The following is a 23,910-nucleotide window of genomic DNA, read 5'->3' on the forward strand; positions in this document are numbered from 1 at the left end:
TCAATGACTCAATGAGGGTAGGAATATGGGTGTACAGCCTACTAACTAGCTGTAGTAACTGTGCCATGGGAGCAGGAACATAGATAGCCATGAAATCATCTCTATACTAAATACTGTCGCACATCTGTCAGTTAATGTACCAAGTCAAGACGCTGTAACTATATACCTGCTACGACGACGACGACGACTACTACTATACTACTAGCCCCTCCACCGCAAGCAAACAGATCAGATAAGATAAGATTTCCCCAAAGCGGTAAAGCCCCGCCGCAGTGAATGACATCTTCTCTTCCCGGCCCGTCGCATCAATTCTTCGCAAACACGCGCCTCCACTACCTTAGCTACTCCATTCCTCATGGCCGGCACCAAACGCTCCTGGGACGGCCAACCACTCCAAGACGAGCCCAACCCCATTGCCACCCACACAACCCAACCACCTCAACAGCCTCCCACCATGGCGTCAGCACCACCAGCAGCAGAAGAACCCCCCGCCAACCCCATCATCACCATGTTCGAGACCTTCCGCGACGAGCTGGACGAGCACCACGACCGCCGCGAGCGTTTGATCAAAATCAGTCGGGACATTACAGCTTTGAGCAAGAAGATGTACCCCTCCCCTTCCCATTGCCATCCCCCTCTAATCAGAGCCATAGCTAACACCTCTCTTTCTCAAAATAGCATCTTCTCCCTCCAAAGGTACGTATCCCCCCTCCCTCTCCTCTCCCAATATAACCCACCCCCAACCCAACTACCAACCCAACTACCAACCCCAACACTAACCAACAAATCCATAAACTAGAATCCGCACCCTCCCCACTCCCCTCCCCCCCTCCATCTCCAAAGAAACCACCACGCGCTTCGCCCAAATCAACACGCTCTTCCAATCCGCGCTGCCCGAATTCCAGCACCCGCCGAACTTCTGGCGCTACCAGCGCTCCCTCAGCCCGGGCATCCAGGAATTCATCGAGGCGGTGTCTTTCCACCACTACCTGACCACACAGACGCTGATCACGAAGGCCGAGGTTGCGGAGCGGCTGCCCGCGGGGATCCTGGTCACGGATGAGGATTATTTGATGGGGCTGTTTGATTTTACCGGGGAGGTGATGCGGTTTGCTGTTACGGGGTTGTCGGCGGGGGCTTCGCCTTGTGGAGGTCAGGGAGGTAAGCAGGGGGTTGATGGGGATGGGGATGGGGATGAGACAGAGACAGGGACAGAGATAGCGATAGGAAAGAAACTCCCCACTGAGCAAGCGGGCATTGTGGTCGATCTGCGGGGTATGAGGTCTGCGTTTGAGGGGTTGACGGTCACGAGACGGCATACGAACATGTTTCGGGATCTGGGGAAGAAGGTTGATGTGATGCAGAACAGTGTGGAGAAGGTCGAGAGGGCCGCGTATGGGATTTTGGTGCGTGGGAGTGAGAGGCCGAAGGGCTGGAGGCCGGATTTGGCCGTTGCCGCTGGGGGGGACGATTATTAGCTGGCTTGCTTCGGAGTGTTCTACATACTCTAGTCTACCTTCCCATGGTAAGGTGGCTGTGGGGATGGGGAGGGAGGGAGGGAGGGAGGAGGGTAGTATGAGCATGGATCTATTCGGTATCATAGATCTGTGTAACGCGCATATGTCCAGTTAGATAAACCCCGAGAACGAGTGACTAGGATCAGAACAGGGGGTCATGGTCAATATCAACAGAAACAGAACAGAAACAGAACAAACGCAATCCCGAAAAAAAAAAATCCGTGTACGTCCTTCCCCATCATCGTATCCACATCAACCCGAAATAGCGTGTGGAAAACCCAAAATCAATCAACAAAGCAAGCAAACAAACTCCTCAGACCAACGCCCAATCCCGTCCATCATCCACCTCAAAACCTCTTTCTCTGAGTATCTCCTAAACAGCCGGATACCTCGGATCCTCATCCTCGGTCAAAATACCCTGCGAGATCAGATCCTCCGGATTCGGGCGACTCTGGATCTTCTGGTCCAGAGTGTCCGCCAGCATGTGTTTTTCGAGCTCGCGGGCGGGGCCCTGCAATGCGGGGGCTGCGTGGGTGGGGGGGAGGATGTTTCCTTGGTTGCCCGAGATTTTGAGTGTTAGCATATCAATCCACATACATACATATGTTTATCATGTGGGGGCAGTAGAAGAAGAGAAACGGGGGAAAAATGAAGCAAAGTGAAGGGGGGCAAAGAAAAGACAAAAGAGAAAGACATACGCTCAACGAGCTCATCCCTCACAGGCCTCTGCTCGAGATGTTTCTTCAAGCTGTCCGTTGTGCGCTGACGGTCCAGGTCTAGGCTGGTTGCTTGGATGGACCTGTTCCCCCACCATTCATTCATTCGTTCCTTTTTGTTAGCTTTTGTGGGTTGACTTCTAAGGGGGATGGGGGAGGGAGGGAGAGTTCGTGGGGTTACACACGGGGCGATGTTCGTGTTGAGCAGGATGTGGCGGTCTTTCAGGTCTTGCATGTCGGGGCGGGTTTGGAGGTGTTTTTCCAGACTGTCGCGGCGCTCCATGGTGGAGGCGGAGAGGGGGTTTCGTCGATGCTGGGGGTGAGGGTTGAGAGGGACATTGTTGATTGTTGTTTCTGATGGGGGTTTGGGGGGATGGGGGGGTGGTGGTGTTGCGGGGGATAAGGGATAAAGGATAAAGGGTCTGGGGTGAGGGGTGGAGTGAGGAAGTATGTATAGATGGATGGATGGGTGCTGGGTGGGGTGGGTTGGTCTGGTATATGTACAGGGATGATGGCTTGGGAGATGGTAAGTATAATGATTGTATAATCTAGCCACGACGAGGATGGTTGTCCAGGAGATGCCAGGAGACAGGAGATGGGGTCAAGTGATTGACGGTGCGGAGGCCGAAGCCACGGGACGGGTTCCACTGACGATGTCATCGACACGTCCCCGTCATCATTCCCTCTACGCTGCCACTCCAAATCAACTCGGGCCGGCTCGCTGTCGACAACACCTGTCGGCCATTTCATTCTCTAGATAAGCAGCTAGCAACTAGCAACTAGCAACTAGCACCTAGCACCTAGAACTAGAACTAGAACTAGAACTAAGACTAGACCTAAACCTAGAACTAACAACAAATAGTTGGCACGGTCTGCCCCAATCCTCCCGTAGCAATTTGAAAAAAAAACATGTCCAACAAGTAACGAATGAATGACTGCCATATCGGTATCGGTTTTGTAAACTGCAACTGCAACTGCACTGCACAGTGGAAAGGAAGGCCGAAAAAGCTGGCTGTCGATCACTGTGCCGTGTCTCCCACCAGCGAGGGAAGGAAAAGAAAGCAACCGCCCATCCTCCGGAAACAAAGCAAGGCATATGGACCGGCGAGCATTCAGCATCTGACTGCTCACTGGGACTGCGCGATGCCACGTAGCCCAATGCCAGTTCCCCATCAGCATGGCATCGGGATCGAAACGTCCCTACCCGATCACTCGCCATCTGTCCAGGACCCATTCGCCGCATCCATGAAGTCACCGTCGGAACCGACAAACGTCTGATCAGCCAGCCCGGGTCGCGGAGAATCCGTTCTGCTTCGTGTAACAACCACTGTGGTCTTTTTAAGTGTTGGGAATCAATCGGTCCGCCCATCGCAAAGCATCGACGAACCCGACCATCGGATCAAGGAACCCAGAGCTTGCCACGACCCCGGCCGTTGCCGCGAGACGGCCCGCGCGACGCCCCGCGCCGACTGTTTGAGTAGTTGCGCGACGCTCCCGCCATGCCCCGTGCTGCCCCGGACTGAGTGCTCAGATCAACCGTGGGCGCCTGCTTGCTCGCGCCAAGCGACCGGCTGAAGGAGTTGGGGTCGATTGGCTGCGACGGAATCTCAATCGCAGCCTCCACGGGCGGGGCGACGGGCTTGGGCGGAGCCGGCTTGCGAGTGGTGCCGCCGCGCGAGCCTCCCCCTCGAGCCACTGCGCCTTTGCCACGACCGCGGGGCACAAACACCAGCTCATCCTCGTCACTCTCTTCCTCGTAGGCAAGGATCGTCTTGGGCTCGGGGGCCGGGATCTGGGTCTTTTCCACATACTTGCACCGGTTCTTGTACTCCCGCTCCTCGTACTGGATGGAAGTCCGCAGCTGATGGATATTCTTGACGCCGATGCCGAATTTCTGCGCCCACACCTGGGTGGGGTGATCGTTTGTAATAAGAATACAAGTCTTCGCGGCATTGGATGCGTCCGGGCCGTTGTGCAGCCGCCAGAGAAGGGCGCTGAGCAGGGGCCGGAGCATCAGGGGAACTGTCGGGATCGTGGATCCAGATGCAGATCGGCGATGTCCGCTCTCGGGCTTCGCTTTGCCGTCCTTCGCCACGCCGTTCGCAATGACATGGGAGTTCGTGCACTCGGGGCTGGTGCGAGAGCTCCTGGAGGACGGACGGGATGCCGGAGCGCTGTGGGTGCCGTTGGAGGTGAGCGAGACGGCGTCCGATTCTTTCTTGAAGTTCAGCTTGTTGAGAAGCATTTGCGACAGGTCATCCGGGGCAGGGCTGTTCTTCTTGTTGTCCTTGCTTTTATCCTCACGGTTCCTCTGCGCCACCTGGCCGTCCGGAGCTCCGGGGGCAGTGTCCGGCTCCTCCTCGAATTCGGGCAGAAAGTACTTCTCGGCCTCTGCCCAGGTTTCATACTGCTCCATCGGACCCTGCAGGATGATTCGTTCGGCGGCAATGTTGTCCTTGCCGGAGGTGACGCGGTCGAGAAAACGCACCGCCTCCCGGGCGTTGATAGCGACCTGAGATCCGGCTCTCTTCAGGCCGTGGAGGCGTTCAAGGGCTAGCGAACGCACACGTCAGCGGATGTGGAGGAGCGGCCGGGGCATACTCACTGTAAAGAGGGACGATGAGTGTGATGGCGCCGTTGGTGGTCCATTTTTTTATTTCGCTGATGTTGGTGGTTAAGGCCGTCTCATCCACGGCACAGTGGAAGACCTTGCGTCCGGCCGACATGCTGACTCGTCACGGGCGACGGAGCGGTCGCGTAGGTGAAGAGGATTTAGAAACTGACAGGCACCGAGGCCCTAGACCGAACAGCTGGCTTTGACGACTGCGACCGAGCCGCAGGCTGGTTAGCGAGAGCTGGAGTCGGGGAGAGGTTTGGATTAGGATTGATGGAGGCGGAGGTCTGGGAATGTGGGGGCCCTGGCTGAGGGCCGAACAACGGGGCATCCAGAGCCAGGCAGCAGGCCGGAACGGTCGAGAAGAGATTGCTCACTCACAATGAAATCCTCGTGCACAAGGGAAGGTCATCTGCAGCATTTTTGTGTTGGAAAAAGCGATCGTCGATGGGGAAGAATAAGGCGAGCTGGGGAGAGAGAAGATGGATCGATCCATCGGCGGATCAACTCGAAAGCCGCGGAGTCGTCTGGAACCTGACTAAGCGTCAGACTACGGGTCATTGGCGATGTGCCTTGTGAATTACACAGGGGAGACTTGACCTTTCACCTCAATAGTAGTGATTCAATACGCTGGACTGCGCTCATTTTTACACATACACATGCACCTGCACCTGCACGCCACCCAAATGCCTGGTGTACATTCTATCCCGGTCAATCTAACTCTGGTATCTGCGGTTGCTAGAACGAGCTCAAAATGAGAGAAAACGCTATGTCATTCATCCACGACCAGATCATCAGGTCATCAGCCTTGCCGTCATCTCATCTCATCTCATCCCTACGTTTTCTTCTTGATCAGACCCTCTTCCGGCTTGACCCGTTGCGCCCACTCACTGCACACATTGTAAGCAGCCGTCACTACACATTGAAAAATGGAGGGGGCACTTACGTCCAGCTGCCGTCGTATACTCTCCGCAGGTTGGGTTCACCAAACTCTGCCTCGGCTAATGCGGTCTCGATGATCGTCGCCGTCACACCAGTGCCACAAGAGCTAATGATAGACTTGGACGTATCTAGATCTTTGCTCTCGAAGATCTTGCGTAGCTCCGATGCCGGGAGATAGGTCTTAGTCTCGGGATCCAGCAGTTCCTGGAAAGGCAGGCTTTGGGAGCCAGGAATGTGACCCGACGATAGCCCCGGGCGCGGCTCTGGATCGGTTCCCGCCCAGCGGCCGTACGATCGTGCGTCCAGGATCTCCACTTCCTTCGCGCCCTCCTTCCTGTGCTCCTTGGCGATTTCCTTCAGCTCCCGGTACGGGATCACCAGCTTGGAGTCGTAGGTCGGCACCGGGTAGTTGGTCTTCTTGGGCTGGAATGGCTCCCCGGTCTCCGTGGGGAATCCTTCGCGAACCCACAGTCTGTAGTTGTTGAGGACATGGACTCGGGGGTGTCCGAAGACTCGTAGGGTCCAGCCGACACGGGGGGCGCTGAAGATGCCGACTTCCTCGGAGTCGTAAACCACAATCTCGTCGTCGCGCCGGATCCCGAGCTCGCCCATGGCCTCGGCGAAGGTCTCGGCGGTGGGGAGCATGTGCGGGTAGGGCGAGTCCTGGTCCTTGACTTCGTCCAGATCGAAGAACCGGGCCTGCGGTATGCGATGCTTGCGGAAGACGTCAATTCCTTTGCGACCCTCAGGGTCGTTCGGCATGAACCAGGCAGCGCATAGCGGAACCACCCGGGGTGAAGTTGCGATCTTCGTGCGGGGATTCTTCTTGAGAGCGGTGTCCAGCTCTTTGGGAGTCACCAGGTATGAGGAGAAAGAGAATGGGCGAGCTTGGTGGGAGAATGCCATGGTCGGACGAATGAGGCGAGTCGGTGAAGGGAGCAGGGAGTTACGAAGGGATGCGAACGCCATGGTCCGAAAGAGGGGGGAGGGGTTAATATAGGAGGGGAAGCGTCAGGGATTATTTACATGCCGCTCAGACAGGCTTGTCTGAATAATCCACCTGCAGGGACAAGAGAGGATGAGGGGGGGAGGGGGGGAGGGAGTTGGTTGGGGGAGAGATTGGAGTGGGAACTGGGAAGCGCAAGAGGGAAGGGCGATGACGGGCGAGCTGCTGCTATCAATAAGCACCGCAACCATGTGAAAAGCGCCGCTGCCGCTTATCATCCGCTCCACTTCCGCGCTTCCTCTCCTCTTCCTCCCTCTCGTCCCGACACTAGCCCACTAACTTCCTAACCCAATCACCTCCCCCGCCATGAAGGTCACCATCAAGGAGTGGAACGCCGTCGCAACCTGGCGCTGGGACATGCCCGACGATGAAGTCTGTGGCATCTGTCGTGTCCAGTTTGACGGTACCTGTCCGACCTGCAAATTCCCGGGTGACGATTGTGCACTGTGTAAGTCACTGCCCTCACGCAATATTTTGGCTGAGGGCCTTACTGATTTGAGTTTGTCTCTAGTGCTGGGAAAGTGCGGGCATTCATTTCATATGGTGCGATTGTGGATCTAGATGTTCTAATGGGAAGATCCCACTAACAACCCCCAGCATTGTCTCATGACCTGGATCCAGCAGGAGTCCTCCAAGGGGCTCTGTCCGATGTGCCGGCAGAGTATGTCACTTCCTCATAAATATGCTTACAACTGCTAACCATCTACAGAGTTCGAGTGGAAGCAAAACGAGGATGAAGAAGAGGAGGAGGACGATGAATAAGTCCCTCGGCATTTCCATCCTGACCAAACAAGCCATAAAGGCGTTGAAGGTCTACTACCTATGATACCCTACTCTACTACTGTTTACTCTGCGTCTCCAATCCAGCCCAGTATTTCTCTTCTATGTATATAATCCTAGCGCAGAACCAGCCTCGATGGATGCATGCCATTATTTGTTTACACTTTCTTGCCCCGACCCAGTCACCTGACGCTATCGATAAGCCCAGCCATTCCCCGGATCTCAGGCATCCACGAGTGACCTCAGGAACATCTTCACCACCACAACCACCATGTAGCCCCCACCACACCAACCAGCCATGTCTCTACCGAAACACACCTCCCCCGAACCTCTCCCTCTCTCCTCCTCCCCCTCGAAACACTCCATCCGCCGCACCTCCGGCTCCACCCTTCCCTCCCGTCCGCAAAGCATCATCGACCGGCCCGCAACCGCCCAACAAGTGACCCTCCCCGAAGAGGAAGGGGAAGAGCAACACCTCCAACATCAACACCACAATAACCACCCAGACACCCAGCCCCCCTTCCAACCCTTCTTCACCCTGATTGAAGACGCCCATTCTAGCGAATACCACCACCCAACAATCCACTACATCTTCTCCGACGACGACACAGACATCATCACCGAAGCCGCCCTGCGCACCCTCGAATCCGAACCCGACGGCTTCCCCAGAAACAAATCCCAACCCCAACCTCACGCGCATCATGACTCCAATTCGCGCCCCGGGACAGCATACGAGGATCCAGACCCTGACGCTGACGCTGACGACCCCCACCGAAAGGAATCCCTCCTCCCACATCCTATCCCTGGCGTGCGCGACAACTACATCATCCTCGATGTAGACTATGCTTCGCAGGAGGGTGCAGCTGCAGCAACGGGGGGAACAACGCACCCTGAACCTACCACTACAACCACCGACAAGACACACGATCCCCACGCCCCCAACACCACCAACCACAACAGCAACCCCAAGACCCGAGCCCCCACCCGCACCCCCCAAAACTCACGATCACATCCGCACACAGCCTCTCCCCCTCTTGGCAAGTGCTACACACGCACCTTGGTCCCGCTCCGACATTCGAGAACGCGAATTCATCTTCTGGCGGGGCTGCAGGGGGGAGCGGGGGAAACGGACAAACAGCGAACGGGGGCCTCATGCTCAAGATCCAGGGGACGGCGGGTTTGCCGATGACGATGCCGGGGAAGGAGAAGGATCGGGAGAGAGGTGGTAGTGGGCAGCGGCTGGAGGAGATGATGGATCAGTTTGCGAAGCGGCTGGGGGAGTTGAGGCTTGTTATTGAGGCGGGGGAGAGGATGGAGATGAGGGTTGGGGGGAGGGGAAAGAGGGAGAAGGAAGCGGGAATCTGGAGGAGGACACCGTGAGGAATACGGAGGTGCCGGTTGAGGGGTAGTCTGGGGGGCTTAATTGCCTACCTACCTGTCTTACCTAGTTACCGCGGAGCTGTTTAATGCGAAGGGATCTGATCCTGGAGATGGAGGCACGAATCTTCAAGCCGTTACTGTCATCCTATTATTGTCTCCCAACGATAATCATGATATTGGCAATCCTTTAGTTTCACCTGTTTGATTGTGTAACTGGAGACTTGCAGTATCATCGCGGGTTTGCAGCATATACGCACCTCTGTGGGCTTGGTACAAAACCGCTGATATAATGTATGCTTGTCCCTGTTCACATCTTCATCAAGTCTTGATTTTCTGCTCTGTTAAAAAGAGTTACTGCGTGAGAGATAAAAAAAATCACGATCATTGAATAATCCATACCGGTTGGCGGATGCTTGTCATGCTGAACGCGCTGGATAGTATTCGCCGCTTCTCCTGGGTCCCCAATCTCATATCTACAGCTTGCTATGTCACTGGGGCTTATTGAATAACAGTCGAATAGTGAAAGACATTGCTCAGAAGCCTGGTAACTGTAAGAGAACTACGTTCAATGACAGGAAATCAAGCTTGTCGAACCCAACCTGGTTATCCCCGCCTAGCTCAGAATAAGGTAGGGATATCAACAGCACGATGTCCCAACTTTTCCATGACATTTTGGCTCACAGGTTGCAATACGAATTCCAGAAGACCTAAGCAGCAAGAACGGTTCAATACTACTCTCTATAATGGCCGATAGATCTTCACCTACCGAGGGAACAGTGGGAGAAGCAGTTCTATGGGGTCAAAGCAGATGTCCAAACGCTCCAACAGCTAAGTTCTTCGGGCAAGACTGCACAAAAGAGGACAGAAGAAAACCAAAAGAATAGGGCGATGGGGGCTTTAGATGCCGCTATTAGGGATCATTTCCAAGCTGATGGGAGTCAGGAAATCTCTCGAAAGAATTAATCTCTGAAGGATAACCGCATTTCAATCTGAGTCATCTTCGAAAGCTTGTCGGAGGTTCTTGTCATATTCCTCTTTGTCCGCAAGCTTGCGACCTGCAATATATCCGATCTTTTTTTTCGAAGAAATATGGCATTACCAGTTGGAACTCCTCGTCATAGTCGTTGGAGAAGAGAGGTCTGATATGCTTGCTAAATATCGTAAAAAGACCTGAAGGGCTCGAGAGAGCCAGGGAATACCAAAAGGCGCCTGTTTCCCAAGACCGTTTCATGATTTCCAAGAGACTTGTGTGGGATGCAATAGAATCAAGCGCCTGTTCTTCCATCGTCAGGGCTTCCATGAACTCTTGTCGCATTGGGTCGTATTCCGCTGCAACCAATTGATCTACACCAACACGAACAAATTGCTACAGCCAGTCACCGCTCCCGCTTCAACATACCAATACAATAATTATCATACGCAGCTGTTTCGCAAAATCTGGCCTGGGGCCAATGCATGTATGTGATCTAATAGCAGCAACAAAACCCAGGTATCTATTTCCACCAGAAGCGGATGAGAAGAAACACCAAACACCAAACTGTAGATCACCAAAATCCCGCAACCCCATAAAGTACACAAACACAACCCGTCTCGTCATCCAGCCGGGCACCAAACATTTTTGCTAAGCAACTGCCTTTCTCCGTGTATGCTGCCGATTCCCGGGGTATCCGTCCCATAACGCCTACCACGAGTTACAGCGAACAGTGGTGTCCACACCGGAAAGTAACGGAAAGTAACGGAAAGTAACAGGTCAAGCAAGATCAAATCAAGTAGAAGGCTGGTTCCGAAGCCTTCGGGCACTGGATGGCGGCACGTTTTCTGGCCCTTCCATCATGCCGGCCATCTTTTTCGTGAGCATCTTCTGCGACAGCTTGCTGTCGGTCGTTGTGAGGTTGGAGCAACGTCTCTTCGCAGGCGGCTGGTCCGCATCCTCGGGTTCCGGTGTATTGGCCATCGTACCCAGAGGCTTGTCCAAGGCTGTGGTAGACGACTTCCTCAAGGCATGGCTCTTGGCGTTAGATCCGAGCGGTTTTACGACGTTTGCATCGACTTCCCTAAGTCCCGTGTTGGAAGGTGTACCCGTGGATTTAGATGGTAGAGTTCCTACCTCGTCCTCGGCATCGTTGAAAACGAAGCCTTTGGATGGGGGGGTCCCGGGAGAGCTGCCAAGTGGAGAAAGCGAGTCTTCGCCGCTGAAGGGGAGCGCCGAAAACTGCCGCGAGGTCCTCATCCGGGATTTTATGGAATCATGCGCCTCCGTCCGGGGCAGATCGGATGGATACTCGTACTTGCGTTTCTTGGGAGTAGCCCCCGTGGCCACATACTCCTTGAATTGCCGGTTTGCCATATTCTCGCGAAGGTCGATCAGGGGCTTGCGGACGTCGTCTGACAGCGGCACCGCGGACTCTTGCAGATTGATTTGTTGCTGGATTGCACCTTCTTGCAGCTCGCCAAGGCGACCACCCAGTTCCATAAACTGCCCGTTCATTCCAGAGTAAGACTGGTAGACATTGGACGCCATGTTCTGGAGGCTCGATATATGGGCATCACGGTAGAGTCCATTTTGAGACCGCGCCTTGGCCACGAAGTCATCGAGGGCTTCCATCTGCTTGCTCATGTTGTTCATCTGAGCATCCACGATACGGACCGTTTCCTCATGAACCGACTCGGTTGTCTTTTGAATCGAGAGATTGCGTTGATCGAACGTCTACAACATTAGCACAGTCATTAATACGATCGATTGGTCATTGCTCACCTCCCAGTCACTTTGCATCTTAAACCTAATCTCATCCTTGGATGCATTGACGTCCTTGGCAAACTGCTCAGACTTGAACACCCACTCATCAACCTGGCGGTCGTAGTGTGCAGTAGCATGCTCCAGGGAATCTCCTGAAGACGAGAGATCCGTCCGCACGGTGTCAACCCTGCCCTTCAACCGGCTGAATTGCCTTTGCCGAGACTCCTCTATCAACGACTTCATTTGTGACAGCAGAAGGTCACGCTCCGCTTGTGCATTAGCGTTCTCTTCTTCGAGGGTCTGTGCCAAGTGGGAGGAGGCCTTGCGGTTAGCCTCGACGGTCTTCTGATTAGCCTCCTGGAGTTCTAGTCGCAGTTTGTTGATTTCCGCCTTCTGTCCGTTGAGATGGTTCACCATGTCCTCAAACATAGATTTGAAATCTTTTCCCAGGGTGCTATAGGATGTATGCAGCTGCTCATGGAACTCGGCAAATTCGCCAATTACTTCTTTCGAAATGCGAGCAGCAGCAGCAGACAGACCATTCAGACCGTCCCCGACCTTTCGCTTCACTTCCTCTCGCAGATCCTTGATCTCCTCCAGAACCTCATTCATCTCATCATGGGCACCGGAAGTCTGGGCCTTCGCCTCGCGCTCTGCTCGGTCAAAGGAAGCAGTGGATTCCAGCAATTTAGATTGCTGTGTCTCAATGTTACCAAGCTCCTGTGTGACAAATTCATTGATTTTGTCGGACATGCCCTCCACAAGCTCGGAATGCTGCATTTGGAATGCTTCCACCCTCGAATCGATGACCGCAGTCACATCCGAGACCTCTGCTGTTGACACTTGCCACGCTTCTTTGTTGGCCGTATCCAGGTCCGATTTGCGTTGGATCTTGCCATGCAGGCTATGAACGTCTGCAACAGTCGTGTCCAAAGTCGACAGAAGGCCTGCGCCAAGATCACGAAGCCGATCTTCTGTCTCCTCGTGCGCTTTACGCAGCGTCTCTTCCTCTTCCAGCTGAGCCTTGGTATCTTTCAGAACAATATCGGTCTGCGCAAGGACATCATTCGTTCTGGAAAGCGCAGTACGCGTCTTCTCGTTATCCTTCCTCAGATCATTGAAGTTGCTCGTAAGCGTGAACAGCTCCTGGACTTTGTGCCGCAAACTAGACTCCATGGACTCGATCTTTGCGCGCTGCTCCTCGTTGACAATTCTTCGGGATTCACTTTCCATAGTCATTTCTTCGTAGGCATCCACGCTCATATACACGCCGTTGCGGTGTCGCGTGGCAATGAGTTCACCCTTCAATTTTTCGATCTCTGACGTGAATTCACGGAGAAGGGTTTTCTTGGGCATGGTAGAGTTGATCTGGGGCTTGTTGCGGATATTCTTCGCTCTGAAGGCATAGTCCAAGGTGGATATCGTTTCCTCCAAGTTGCCGCGGGAAGGTGTAACCGTCGCAATGATGCAAGTTTTTGTTCGTCCTCCAAGAGAATCTTGCAGCAGACGCGTGAGCTTGGACTCTCTGTACGGAATGTGAGCGCTTTTGTCGACCAGGGCATTAATCACACGGCCGAGAGTCAGCAAACTCTTGTTAATCAAGCCAGCCTCAGCCGCGCGCTTGTTCTCAGCACCGCTGCGCTGGATGTTCTCGCTGCCGGCCAAATCGACCAGGTTCAACTTTCCGGAGCTGATATACTCTTCGCCAGACTCGGTCGTTCGCTTCGTAAGTACGGTAATGGTGAAAACTGTGTGACTCCGAGAACTGAGGTCGTTGCATTTCGTTGCAGCGACCTGGCGCTTGTGACTGCCCTGCTGTAGCAATTTAATACCGGCGGTTGCAGTGTCGATAAACGTTTCTTCCATTCCCTGCACGAGTGTACTTCCATATCCCTTTTTCGATTCATTTTCGAAGATCTTCAGTTTGGGGTTTTCTTCGGCTGAAAGCAGGTCGCGAAGCTCTTCGTTGTATAGCTCAATGAATGAGCACTTCACGGTGCTCTCTGTGTCCTGGAGCTTGTGAAACAACGAATACAGAACTCTCGGAATAATACCAGCATTGTCGGATAATATTCCCAATGTATCGGTCATGTCACCTGACATTGTGTACGTCTTGCCGGTTCCTGTCTGTCCGTAGGCGAAGATTGTGCAGTTGTATCCGGCAAGCATCTCGTTGACTATCGGTAGCACCACATCTTCGTAGACAGCGACTTGATCGGCTGCCGCTGAAAAGACTTTGTCGAACGTGTAGGTCTTGTTTGCCAGCGCATTCGGCCCCATGGACAACTCCACGGTCTTCCCCTTCACTCCCTCCGGGGTCGATACCACGACTCCACTGTTTTCCTTGATCTCTCTCTCATTGCGGCCTCGACATCTCACGACGACATGAATGCTGGTGTCTTCATTGATCTCGCGCTCGTAGTCTCTTTCCTTGCGCTTTGCGGTGATGCTAGCAGGTTCGGACGGGGATTTCAATACCCGCGCTCCGCTAGAAGTGGTCGGTTTAGCTGTGGTTGCCGGAGATCCTGCTCTTGTCGAGGGTACAGTAGAGCCAGCTCTCCTGGTTGTGGGCTGGCGCGTAGTGGTAGCACGCGTCATGGTCGTGCGTCTTGTTGGCAGCCCCGAGGCAGGCCGTTGTGGGCCGGCCATGATGGACTAGCGCTGGGAGTCAATGTCGAATGTGAAGTCGGAATAAAAGTCGCGGGTGGATGGGGTAGTGCTGCAGCTCGAATTATGCAGGCAGCATAAGGCGAAGACGTAGAACGTGGGTAGCGATGGTGGGTTGGGGTCGAGTCAGCCTCTCAGGAGGTTTGGAGTTCTGGATGTTGTTCCTGCGCATTCTCAAAACGGAAAATGTAAACAAACCGCTCTCACCGCCCACGTGCCCCCGCCCCCGGTCATGCCCCCTCTCACATGATCCATGCGCTCATTGCCCCTGCTGCCGCGCTGCTTTACGGAGTAGTACTATCTACTGCTCGACTGCCATCTATCTATTTCAGCGAACTCCTTTCGACTCTCTCCATACGTCACAGTATCGGGTCGTCTTCGGATCAGAATACCGCTCAACCATAGACTGAGAGCCAGTGGTTGCGCCTTTCATTCCCTCTCTGCGTCTCCGCCATCTACTGTTTAATATATACTTAGTTACTGCCGCCCCCGACTGCTAACGCCTCCCCGCTTCTCACTCCCTCCTCACTTGCAGCCTCAGAATGAGAATCGGCCACGGTTCATCATGACTTCCCCTAGGCCTTCACCACAATCTCAGATCTTCCCTGGAAAAGGGCTAGGGTTCATAAGCATGTTCCCGCCACTACTCCCAGTCTTGGATATGGCTAATCTGTGTGTCGCATAGCTCTTGGCGCCTCCCTACACAATGTCCTCAGCCGCGTCAAAGCTCACCCCCAGATCTACCCCGCTATCGATATTGCCTATTCCTCCTCAGAGCCTCTCAAAAAACCGGTGACTCTGCAGCTTCCATCCAGCGGCCTTCGTTTGCGGTTCGACGGGCCCGACCAGAGGCTCCGTCTTATCGAAGTACTCGACTTCACCAAGATCGCGCTTGTCTATAAGAATCAGGAGGTACTCAAAGGGGTGAAACCGCAGGAATCGGCGGTGACACAGCAGGGCCCCAACTTTCGCCATGTCTACAATCGTCTGTTCGGGCCTTCTTATCCGGGAGAGTACATACCGCCGACCAACCCGCAGTCGCCGTATGGCACATACGTGCTGTCGTATCCCGGCGTCGCATTCTCTTTTCCACTTCAGAACTCGGCATGGTCTGACCAGTGTGACTTTGTAGCCTTGCTTTCCTCTTCTGCAGCCTTGCCGGCGACCTCGATGTCCATCTTCCAGGGTCCCTCATGGCCCGAATCTCGAAGCAAACTGTTCACTCAGCCGCCCCAGTTCCCCCGCTCTCCGGCCTTGGCTGGGAAGAACAGGGACTCTGTTCCGGACGAGATCGAAGAGTTCCTGATATATGGTGGCGGCAAGATCGAAGTGGTCCGAAGATCAACCCCATCTGCACACATCACCCTGTCAGAAACCACTCCGCAGGACCTGATCGCGGAGTTTGGACCGCCAGATGCCATTTATCGTAAACATGATCGAAGAATCGCCATCCACCGCGCCGCTGGCCGTAGCGGTGGAGGGGATTCGCCACACATGGGTCCGTCTTCAGGTAGAGGGCTAGATGTTGACATCGATCAATCTTCGAATAACAGTGTTACTGATGACTCAGATGACGAACTCTTCCAGCCTAACGCCCTGGATCCTTCCTCGCTGCCTGCGGAGTGCTTCTTCAACTACTTCCACCATGGCTTCGATGCGTTCATCTCCTACCCGACGGCAGCTGGCCCTGCGTTCCCGGGATCTGACATCAGGGATTCCACACCACCCTCGCCCTCATCCCAGTTGGTTGTTACCAAGATCATCCTACATGGAAACATCCCAGGCTCATATCCTTTCAACCGTCACCGTCGCAGCCGTTGGAAGATCATCTTCAACCCGCCCACTGACCTCGTCACCTCGGAGACTCGCTATGAGGAGGTTTCAGAGCGCCTCCGGTCACTCTGGAAGGGATCGTACGCGAGCGCTGCGGAAGAGCGGGCTCTGCAACGACCCATGGTTTTGAACCGAGGGTGGGGTGACAGCCCCGAAAGCAGCGTCGAGTTCCTCGGTGGATGGGAAGAAAGTACCGGAAAGGGACAGAGAGCGGGCCATGAAAGCCATGACGGCGGTTTGGGTAACACAGAGCTGTTTGGGTTTCCTGGTCTTCTGTTTGAAGTGATGAAGAACGGGGCGGTGAGCTGTTTGACTATCTATTGATGGGTTTCTCCAGCGGAGGATCCGGAGTTTCGGGCTATGTAATTTGCGAGGCATGAGCATTCTGCGTTCACTCTGCGTCCAGTCATATATATGTTTATAGAACTGTCCTTTTAATGATCATCAGTAGCATTCAGCTTGTAGAGGCTTTTCGGGGTTTACAATCCTATTGACTTTCTACTTTTGACGTGGTCGGGGAAAACCCCACCTGACGTACCTAGTAGTGACAGCAATGCTGCATAATCACGGGCCCTGATTGGCCACTGTGGTAATTTACCTTCGATACCGGTACCTATATTTCCATCTTCCGCATCGGAGATTCCTCGAGATTCCTGGCCCTCCTCCACTCCGCGACCAAACGCGACTCACCAATTGACCACACTCGCAGGTGGGATATGATCCAGCGGTAGTATGCCGGACCTGCCACGGACGCTCGCTCGGTCCTGGTCGTCGACGCTCAAGCTCCCCAAGTCGACGTTCCCCGCACGCGTGACGCCCGCCGATCAGACAAAATACCTGCGGCGATGCACCGACGACCTTTACGCCTGGCAACAGCGTGAGAGACCGACCGACCGGCCCTTTGTCTTGCACGATGGACCGCCCTACGCAAATGGCGACCTTCACGTCGGCCATGCTCTGAACAAAATCCTGAAGGACATCATCTGCCGCGTACAGCTGGGCTTGGGAAGGGGAGTCCGCTACGTGCCGGGATGGGATTGCCATGGCTTGCCAATTGAGCTCAAGGCTCTCGAGGCGCAGAAGGAACTACAACCGGCAGATGGACCCGTCAGCGCGGCCTTGGTGCGCAAGGCTGCACGGAAACTGGCGGAGCGGACAGTCAAGGCCCAGATGAAAGGGTTCCAGAGCTTTGCGGTTATGGCTGACTGGGACAGCCACTGGAAGACTCTGGATAAGGCGTTTGAGAAGAGACAACTTGGTGTGTTTCGGGAAATGGTCGAGAAAGGCTTGATCTATCGGAGGTTCAAACCGGTCTACTGGTCGCCTTCCACCGGCACGGCGCTGGCGGAGGCGGAGCTGGAATACAAGGAAGATCATATCTCGACTGCTGCTTTGGTGAAATTTCCTCTCGTTACGATGCCGTCGCACTTGGCTCAGGATCCTTTGATTAAAGGGAAGACTGTCAGCGCTGTCATCTGGACTACTACTCCGTGGACTCTCCCCGCAAACGCGGCCATCTCGATTCATCCGGACTTGGAGTACGCGATCGTCGACTCGGACACCCAGGGCTATCTTCTCATCGCGCAATCTCGGTTGGAGTATCTTGAAGGCATTCTTAAAGAAGACCTATCGGTGATTGTGCCAGGTATCTCTGGCGCGACACTTGCAGATCAGACCACGTACCACCCTCTGTTCAAGGGACCCGATGCGGAACCGCAACCTGTCATTGCTGCGGACTTCGTCACCGCTGACTCTGGTTCTGGCCTCGTCCATTGCGCACCAGGTCATGGTATGGAAGATTACGAAGCTTGTGTATCCCGAGGAATTCCGGCTTTCGCTCCCGTGGACGACAATGGTAGATTCACCGACAAGGCCATGCCCATTGACCCCAAGAGACTAAGCGGCAAGAGTGTCCTGGACGACGGAAATGCCGCCGTTCTTGAATACGTCGAATCCGAAGGTCAACTGATTACAAAGCACCGGTACGAGCACAAGTATCCTTACGACTGGCGGTCTAAGCTTCCCATCATCATCCGAGCTACTGAGCAGTGGTTCGCCGACGTGGCCGACATCCGTAGTAGTGCCATGAAGTCGTTGGAGAATGTCAACTTCGTTCCGGCTTCTGGGAGACAGCGACTGGAGAACTTTGTCAAGAACCGGAGTGAGTGGTGTATCTCGCGCCAGCGCGCTTGGGGTGTACCTATTCCAGCACTTTACCACCGTGGTACAGGCGATGCCTTGCTTACCAAGGAGAGCGTGTCGCATATTATGAACGTGATCGAGGAGCGGGGTATTGATGCATGGTGGAAGGACGATGCCAACGACTCTGCCTGGGTTCTACCATCTCTGCGTGATGCATCTGGCCCTGGTTACCGACGAGGAACTGATACCATGGATGTGTGGTTCGACAGTGGCACCAGCTGGACCGAGATCGATGTTCCTTACCGCGAAGATGGTTCACCTGCAGATGTCTACCTGGAGGGCACCGATCAACACCGTGGATGGTTCCAGTCTGGACTCCTCACGTTCATCGCCCATCAGCTGGCCTCCGGAAAGACCACTACCCCCCGTGCGCCGTTCAAGCACCTGATCACCCATGGGTTTACCCTGGATGAAGAAGGCCGCAAGATGAGCAAATCTATTGGTAATACGATCCACCCGCAATCCATCATGGATGGAACCCTCCTGCCGCCTCTCAAGCCGAGGAAAGGCAAGGGGAAGAAGCAGGCAGAAAACCAGGGCCCCGTCTACGACGCACTCGGCCCGGACGCCCTTCGGATGTGGGTTGCAAGCAGTGACTACACGCGGGACGTTGTGATTGGAAAGCAGGTCCTTCAAACCGTGAACACCAGTCTTCACAAGTACCGTGTGACCTTCAAGCTTTTGCTGGGTGCCTTGTCGGACTTCAACCCACAGGACCGCTTCTCGTATGACCAGTTGCAGGAAGTCGATCGCATTGCCCTGAAGCATCTGTCTGAGATGGTTCTGACCAGCCAGAAGGCCTGTGAGAATTTCGAGTTCTACAAGGCCGTGAATGCTATCAACCGCTGGGCTAACCTCGAGTTTTCCGCATTCTACATGGAGGCTCTCAAGGATCGTCTCTACACATACGCTGAGAACAGCGCCAGCCGACGTGCTGCACAGACGACGCTATTCCACATCTACCAGCACTTCCAAGAGGTGCTAGCTCCGATCACCCCGATGCTCGTGGAGGAGACCTGGGAGCATACCCCCGAGGCCATCAAAGCCCAATTCGAGCACCCTCTGAGACGTATTGTCTCCGCGCCTGCCCCGGAATGGCAGAATGAAGCCCTGGAGGCGGACTACCAGAATATTGTGGCGGTCAACTCGGTTGTCAAGACCGTTCAGGAGAGGGCCCGGGGCCAGAAGCAGATGGGCTCGTCTCTTCAGTCCTTTGTCCACATTGTTCTCCCCGAAGGTACTACGATGGACTCCGTCTTCCATCGCAACCTGGCTGAGCTCCCGGACGTGTTTGTTGTCTCATCCGTTAGTCTCGGGGCCCATAGGGAGCCGATGCCGGAGGCCCTCACCGAAGCAGAGTGGCAATACAGCGAAGAGTACGAGCTTCCGAGTGGAGCGAAGGGCACGGTACATGTGTATACCCCGCCGGCGAGCAAGTGTCCGCGCTGCTGGCGTTATGTGGTGGAGTCAGAGGCCCCGGAAGAGACGGTGTGCGGGCGCTGCGAGGAGGTTGTACAAGAGTTGGATGCATCGTCCTGAGAGGGCAGTTCCTTGATAGGGTCCGAGATCTAGTGCTGCATGTATATTATAATAGTAACATTTTGTACAGTCCAGATTTTACAACGATAATCCATCTCCACTTTACTGCCAGTTCCCCAGACGGGAATGGCGTCATCCCGTGGCAAGCAAACAGCGAAGCTCCCCTCCGCTTCTCCACCTTCCTTCCTTCCCTCCTCCTCTCTCCTCCTGGGGGACAAGGACAAGCACATCCCACCAGCCAGAATGCTACCAGAGGTTCTCATCCCGGCAACGAATCCCATCCCACGGGTTACACCGTCCCCCTCAACGGCGCGCGCACATCCGCCGTGATTGGTTCCGAGCGGCCCCCGGGTCTCAATGACGACAACGTCGAGGTCAGCATGACGACGGTCTCGACCTGCTGTGAATCAGCCCAGACACCCCTCAGATCACAATGAATCAACGACCAGTCCCAGCCCAGTTAAATATCCCAATCCGTCCCCCCCGTCATATACGCCTCTTCCCCGCAATACCGCGCTGCCCCAGCCAGCTCTCTCTCCAGTCCACTTCCACCCAGCAGCAACACTGAGCTTCCATCGAGAATCCGTCCAATATCTTCACCATGATTGAGTCGTTCGTCAAACAGACCCAGCCTCTTCCGTGGCCTGAGCCCACGCCGACTTCTTCGGTGGCTCCCATTCCCACTGTCGTTCCGGGCAGTGATCCCATCTTCCAGACGCTGCATGACACTGGGAAACGAACTCTATGGTATGTTCTTCACTCCTACGAAGAGAGTGTAAAGAGGAGAGACTAACAAGTCAGGGTGGTTACCGTGCTCATGGGCATCTCCTCCCTCGTCTTCTACGTTCTTGGAGCTCGAGTCCCCATTGTAAGTTCTAACCACACAGCCCAATCAACACAAAACAAGCTGACCCAACCACCAGAGCAAACGCGTCTTCCACACCCTGATCTCCCTGGCCACCACTATCTCCTTCATCGTCTATCTCGCCCTCGCGACCGGCGAAGGGATGGACTTCAAGCTCGACACCATCAAAGAACACAACAAGCACGTCCCCAACACCTCGCAAGACTACTACCGCCAGGTCCTGTGGCTGCGCTATGTCCTGTGGTTCCTGACCGAGCCCCTGGGTCTGATCAGCCTTTCCCTCCTCGGTGGTTTGCCGGGCGCTCATCTCCTCGTCGCCATTGCCGCAGACTACGTGATGCTCGGCTCTGGCCTCCTGGGCATCTATGCCGGCCACACGTCGCGCCGATGGGTGTGGTTCACTATCAGCGCAATCGGATATCTGACTACCGTCTACCACATCAGTGTGCACGGTGCCCGGGCCGCCAGTAACAAGGATTCGCAGACGAGACGCTTCTTTGGAACTATCTCCGGCGTACTGCTGTTCGTGAAGATCTTGTATCCGGTGTATGGTTCCCGTTTCTCATTTCCACCCACAAGAAGATATGGCTAATCTAAATAGGGCTCTCGCTGCCGGTCCCCTCTCCTTGAAAGTTAATGTCGACGTAGAAACTATCCTCCTTGCTATCTATGATATATTCTCCCAGGGTATCATCGGATACTGGCTGCTTCTCGCTCATGATGCCTCTCCTGGAATGTAAGCTCCCACGGCCCATCCAGGATAAAAAAAAGCGAATGGTATATGCTAATAATCACAAAGAACTCTGAATGTCGACGGCTTCTGGTCCCACGGCATCGGAAACGAAGGTGCCATTCGCATTAGTGAGGAGGACGGGGCGTAAAGCCCGTTGTACTCATTATCAAGTTCCTGGTGCCTGCTTAGGGACTGTAATGGGTGACTATCTCATCACTTCGCTATTTTCTTCACCTTCACTTGGATCATGGAGAGAACCCCTCAACCCGTGAGATAGTCGGTCGACTTACATTCTTTACTTTATTATTTTCCAGTCCCACCTTTCAAACTCCCACTTGCTACTCACTCCTTGTCACATTCATCATATTCATAAAATCCATGATTGAAAATCTCGCATTATAACCTTCATTCGGACTGACAACGTATCAAAGTGCAAGCTGCAAAGCACAAAAGTTTCCCGACGGGAGGTTTGCTACAAGGGAGTAATAATACTGTCCCTTTCTACCTACATGACGATCAGATATGATATGATATGATTGCTGCACACTCATGGATTTTGTATAGGTTAGGTTATTAGTTTAGTTGGGTCTGGGGATTGGGCGTTAGGTTACTTCCGTACTTATTCGATTGGAGTTCATGGCATGTGAAGTAGGTATCTTAGCAGAGATCAGATTGAATGTGGTTGATTTTATTTTCATGGGATAGGATGGAAACTTTGACTAATGTTTAAGGGCTCGAGCATTAGCTCTCAATGGATCGAGTCATCTTTTTTCGTCTTCACTCGTAAGTTGCACATTCCATAGGATGAAAACCCTCTCCAAAATCCAAGTTATCCCCAATGAATAATACTCTCCGTATGCTATGCTATGCTATGGTCTTTCCCCACAAACATGAGATCATTAGTCAGCACTGGTGGCTCAGTGGTAGAGCGTCGCACTCGTAATGCGAAGGTCGTGGGTTCAATCCCCATCCGGTGCAGATGTGTTTCTTTTTCTTTCTTTTTTTTTTTGTCGAGGACTTGCGTCTGTTGTTTTTGCAAGGTACACAGGTAGGGTAGGGTAGTGGTTAATTGGACGGTTTTATGCTACTGCGAATCACAAGTTCCAGACCTCATGATCCGGTTGTATCCATGGTTCTGTCACTTGCTGTGCCAATCATGTTTCTTGTGGGTGGACAACCTGACATTGGCGATGATTAATTGAATTGGGTTGTTGCCTGTGTGACGAGATGGGTTCATTTCTTGATGTTTTTAGGAGGGAGCTACCTACTACCACTTGCATTACTCACCTCAACAGGAGATTATTCCATTCTTCTCTTTCCCGCAGTGTTGGTGAACGGTTGGTCCGTGCGAGTGAGTGATTTGCAAGCCGGGATCATATTGGCATTGTCCTTTTGCATCTGGTTACTTTCTTTGCTATTTACTCGATGGCATATATTTCTCGATGCCTCTGTGTATCATATTCAGATACGGTGGATTCAGACCTCAGGTGGGCGGCATCAACGTTCTCATTCAATGGTCTCAACCTCGTATGATCAATCCAACATCATAAGCAGACATCAGAGGTTTGTCGTCTTTATGCTTGATAAGACGAATCCTGAATCAAGGCCTCTTCTCGGGTTTCAATTAACATACATTATTAGTCAAGTGACATGTGCTCTTCGGGGGATGCATCGCTCTTCTCTTCCAAAACCGACAACATAATTTATCGGGATCAACAGGCTCTTTCTCAGGTCCCAAATTACATTCGTTGTCCAGCAAGTGGTGCGGTCTCTGCGAGAGATGACCGGACGAGTGAAAATTGCGTGTAGGGGAAGGTCAAGTCGATAAACAAGACGATCAGTCCGCTGAAGGACCACGGGGCGTCCAGACTGATGCTGTGTCCGCCTGGCTCTGACATTGTGCAGCGGAAGCTCATAATATCGGTGCATTGGTTGAACTCAGATAGATACCATGTCCAATGGACTAGGTATCCGATGATCGACATATGTTGTGTTCCCTTGATCGTTCAGCATTGGACAAAGCTTCCAGATGGTGGATTGTTGGGTTCAGAATGTTCCTTTGGCCGGTGTCTTTGTAGTCTCGCGATTCGAATGATTCTACCCTGAGAGGCAAGCTCGACAATAGCAAACCTCTCCAATAGAGCTCAATCAGCACATCCCAGTCGAGTAAAGAGCCATTTGTTTGATAGCTTATGAGCAACGTTGAGAATTAGTAAACACATCGAATTGGAAAGAAGTTTTCCAACTTACCATAAGAAGGTTTGTCTGAAGCGCTCCCGAGCTCCATGTTCTAGTGCTGAATATACATACCATCTATGCGGGCTTCGGACACCCTTTGACTCGAGTAATTTCGATTGACATGTGGAATAGGAGTGTGTG

The 23,910-nt window shown here is 53.6% G+C and overlaps 10 protein-coding genes and 1 non-coding gene across 11 annotated transcripts; 7 read left to right on the forward strand and 4 right to left on the reverse strand.

The window, feature by feature from the left end:
• The first annotated feature begins 325 nt into the window (after nt 1-325).
• BO70DRAFT_317935 (translin family protein) lies at nt 326-1,535 on the forward strand. The gene is made up of 3 exons (XM_025540401.1): nt 326-606; nt 679-696; nt 800-1,535. The coding sequence occupies exons 1-3, from the start codon at nt 356-358 to the stop codon at nt 1,476-1,478; spliced, it is 948 nt and encodes a 315-aa protein (XP_025397794.1). The 5' UTR covers nt 326-355; the 3' UTR covers nt 1,479-1,535.
• A 355-nt stretch (nt 1,536-1,890) lies between these two features.
• BO70DRAFT_397921 (RPEL repeat-containing protein) lies at nt 1,891-2,516 on the reverse strand (the record flags this gene model as incomplete). Its single annotated transcript, XM_025546745.1, has 3 exons — nt 1,891-2,069; nt 2,216-2,316; nt 2,419-2,516. 3 exons carry the CDS (start codon nt 2,514-2,516, stop codon nt 1,891-1,893), a joined length of 378 nt encoding a protein of 125 aa, XP_025397795.1.
• A 339-nt stretch (nt 2,517-2,855) lies between these two features.
• BO70DRAFT_70950 (uncharacterized protein) lies at nt 2,856-3,522 on the reverse strand. Its single transcript, XM_025548668.1, has one exon. It carries the CDS (start codon nt 3,410-3,412, stop codon nt 3,020-3,022), a length of 393 nt encoding a protein of 130 aa, XP_025397796.1. The 5' UTR covers nt 3,413-3,522; the 3' UTR covers nt 2,856-3,019.
• Nucleotides 3,523-3,632: 110 nt separating this feature from the next.
• BO70DRAFT_372350 (thiosulfate sulfurtransferase) lies at nt 3,633-6,758 on the reverse strand (the record flags this gene model as incomplete). The annotated part of the gene is made up of 4 exons (XM_025544846.1): nt 3,633-4,786; nt 4,839-4,960; nt 5,687-5,737; nt 5,794-6,758. The coding sequence occupies 4 exons, from the start codon at nt 6,756-6,758 to the stop codon at nt 3,633-3,635; spliced, it is 2,292 nt and encodes a 763-aa protein (XP_025397797.1).
• A 275-nt stretch (nt 6,759-7,033) lies between these two features.
• BO70DRAFT_363578 (anaphase promoting complex subunit 11) lies at nt 7,034-7,725 on the forward strand. Its single transcript, XM_025543607.1, has 4 exons — nt 7,034-7,243; nt 7,307-7,338; nt 7,393-7,456; nt 7,505-7,725. The coding sequence occupies exons 1-4, from the start codon at nt 7,102-7,104 to the stop codon at nt 7,555-7,557; spliced, it is 291 nt and encodes a 96-aa protein (XP_025397798.1). The 5' UTR covers nt 7,034-7,101; the 3' UTR covers nt 7,558-7,725.
• A 24-nt stretch (nt 7,726-7,749) lies between these two features.
• On the forward strand, nt 7,750-8,870 carry BO70DRAFT_70977 (uncharacterized protein). Its single transcript, XM_025548669.1, has one exon. The coding sequence runs from the start codon at nt 7,874-7,876 to the stop codon at nt 8,762-8,764; it is 891 nt and encodes a 296-aa protein (XP_025397799.1). The 5' UTR covers nt 7,750-7,873; the 3' UTR covers nt 8,765-8,870.
• A 1,546-nt stretch (nt 8,871-10,416) lies between these two features.
• BO70DRAFT_363580 (putative kinesin family protein (BimC)) lies at nt 10,417-14,485 on the reverse strand. Its single transcript, XM_025543608.1, has 2 exons — nt 11,711-14,485; nt 10,417-11,662 (listed from the first exon to the last, which is right to left on the reverse strand). The coding sequence occupies exons 1-2, from the start codon at nt 14,339-14,341 to the stop codon at nt 10,721-10,723; spliced, it is 3,573 nt and encodes a 1,190-aa protein (XP_025397800.1). The 5' UTR covers nt 14,342-14,485; the 3' UTR covers nt 10,417-10,720.
• Nucleotides 14,486-14,924: 439 nt separating this feature from the next.
• BO70DRAFT_372353 (isoleucine--tRNA ligase ISM1) lies at nt 14,925-19,933 on the forward strand (the record flags this gene model as incomplete). The annotated part of the gene is made up of 5 exons (XM_025544847.1): nt 14,925-15,031; nt 15,076-16,492; nt 16,735-16,736; nt 16,918-19,801; nt 19,832-19,933. The coding sequence occupies 5 exons, from the start codon at nt 14,925-14,927 to the stop codon at nt 19,931-19,933; spliced, it is 4,512 nt and encodes a 1,503-aa protein (XP_025397801.1).
• Nucleotides 19,934-20,534: 601 nt separating this feature from the next.
• Nucleotides 20,535-21,679, forward strand: BO70DRAFT_295260 (opsin family protein; the record flags this gene model as incomplete). The annotated part of the gene is made up of 5 exons (XM_025539505.1): nt 20,535-20,680; nt 20,735-20,801; nt 20,857-21,344; nt 21,400-21,534; nt 21,598-21,679. 5 exons carry the CDS (start codon nt 20,535-20,537, stop codon nt 21,677-21,679), a joined length of 918 nt encoding a protein of 305 aa, XP_025397802.1.
• A 758-nt stretch (nt 21,680-22,437) lies between these two features.
• On the forward strand, nt 22,438-22,509 carry BO70DRAFT_t206. The gene has a single exon. It is a non-coding gene; the product is annotated as a tRNA-Thr (tRNA).
• A 169-nt stretch (nt 22,510-22,678) lies between these two features.
• On the forward strand, nt 22,679-23,363 carry BO70DRAFT_71103 (uncharacterized protein). The gene has a single exon (XM_025548671.1). The coding sequence runs from the start codon at nt 22,775-22,777 to the stop codon at nt 23,231-23,233; it is 459 nt and encodes a 152-aa protein (XP_025397803.1). The 5' UTR covers nt 22,679-22,774; the 3' UTR covers nt 23,234-23,363.
• The last annotated feature ends 547 nt before the right edge of the window (nt 23,364-23,910 follow it).

The sequence above is a fragment of the Aspergillus heteromorphus genome (genome assembly GCF_003184545.1).
Source record: "Aspergillus heteromorphus CBS 117.55 chromosome Unknown BO70scaffold_19, whole genome shotgun sequence".
NCBI classification, from domain to species: domain Eukaryota; kingdom Fungi; phylum Ascomycota; class Eurotiomycetes; order Eurotiales; family Aspergillaceae; genus Aspergillus; species Aspergillus heteromorphus.

Bases quoted from the DNA above. Each gene is read 5' to 3' on its own strand.
- BO70DRAFT_317935 (XM_025540401.1), top strand. From the start codon at position 356: ATGGCCGGCACCAAACGCTCCTGGGACGGCCAACCACTCCAAGACGAG.
- BO70DRAFT_70950 (XM_025548668.1), bottom strand. From the start codon at position 3,412: ATGCTGATGGGGAACTGGCATTGGGCTACGTGGCATCGCGCAGTCCCA.
- BO70DRAFT_363578 (XM_025543607.1), top strand. From the start codon at position 7,102: ATGAAGGTCACCATCAAGGAGTGGAACGCCGTCGCAACCTGGCGCTGG. The intron at 7,339-7,392 runs GTGCGATTGTGG...AACAACCCCCAG, and splicing joins GCGGGCATTCATTTCATATG to CATTGTCTCATGACCTGGAT. The intron at 7,457-7,504 runs GTATGTCACTTC...AACCATCTACAG, and splicing joins CTGTCCGATGTGCCGGCAGA to AGTTCGAGTGGAAGCAAAAC.
- BO70DRAFT_70977 (XM_025548669.1), top strand. From the start codon at position 7,874: ATGTCTCTACCGAAACACACCTCCCCCGAACCTCTCCCTCTCTCCTCC.
- BO70DRAFT_363580 (XM_025543608.1), bottom strand. From the start codon at position 14,341: ATGGCCGGCCCACAACGGCCTGCCTCGGGGCTGCCAACAAGACGCACG. The intron at 11,663-11,710 runs GTGAGCAATGAC...CTAATGTTGTAG, and splicing joins AGATGCAAAGTGACTGGGAG to ACGTTCGATCAACGCAATCT.
- BO70DRAFT_71103 (XM_025548671.1), top strand. From the start codon at position 22,775: ATGTTTTTAGGAGGGAGCTACCTACTACCACTTGCATTACTCACCTCA.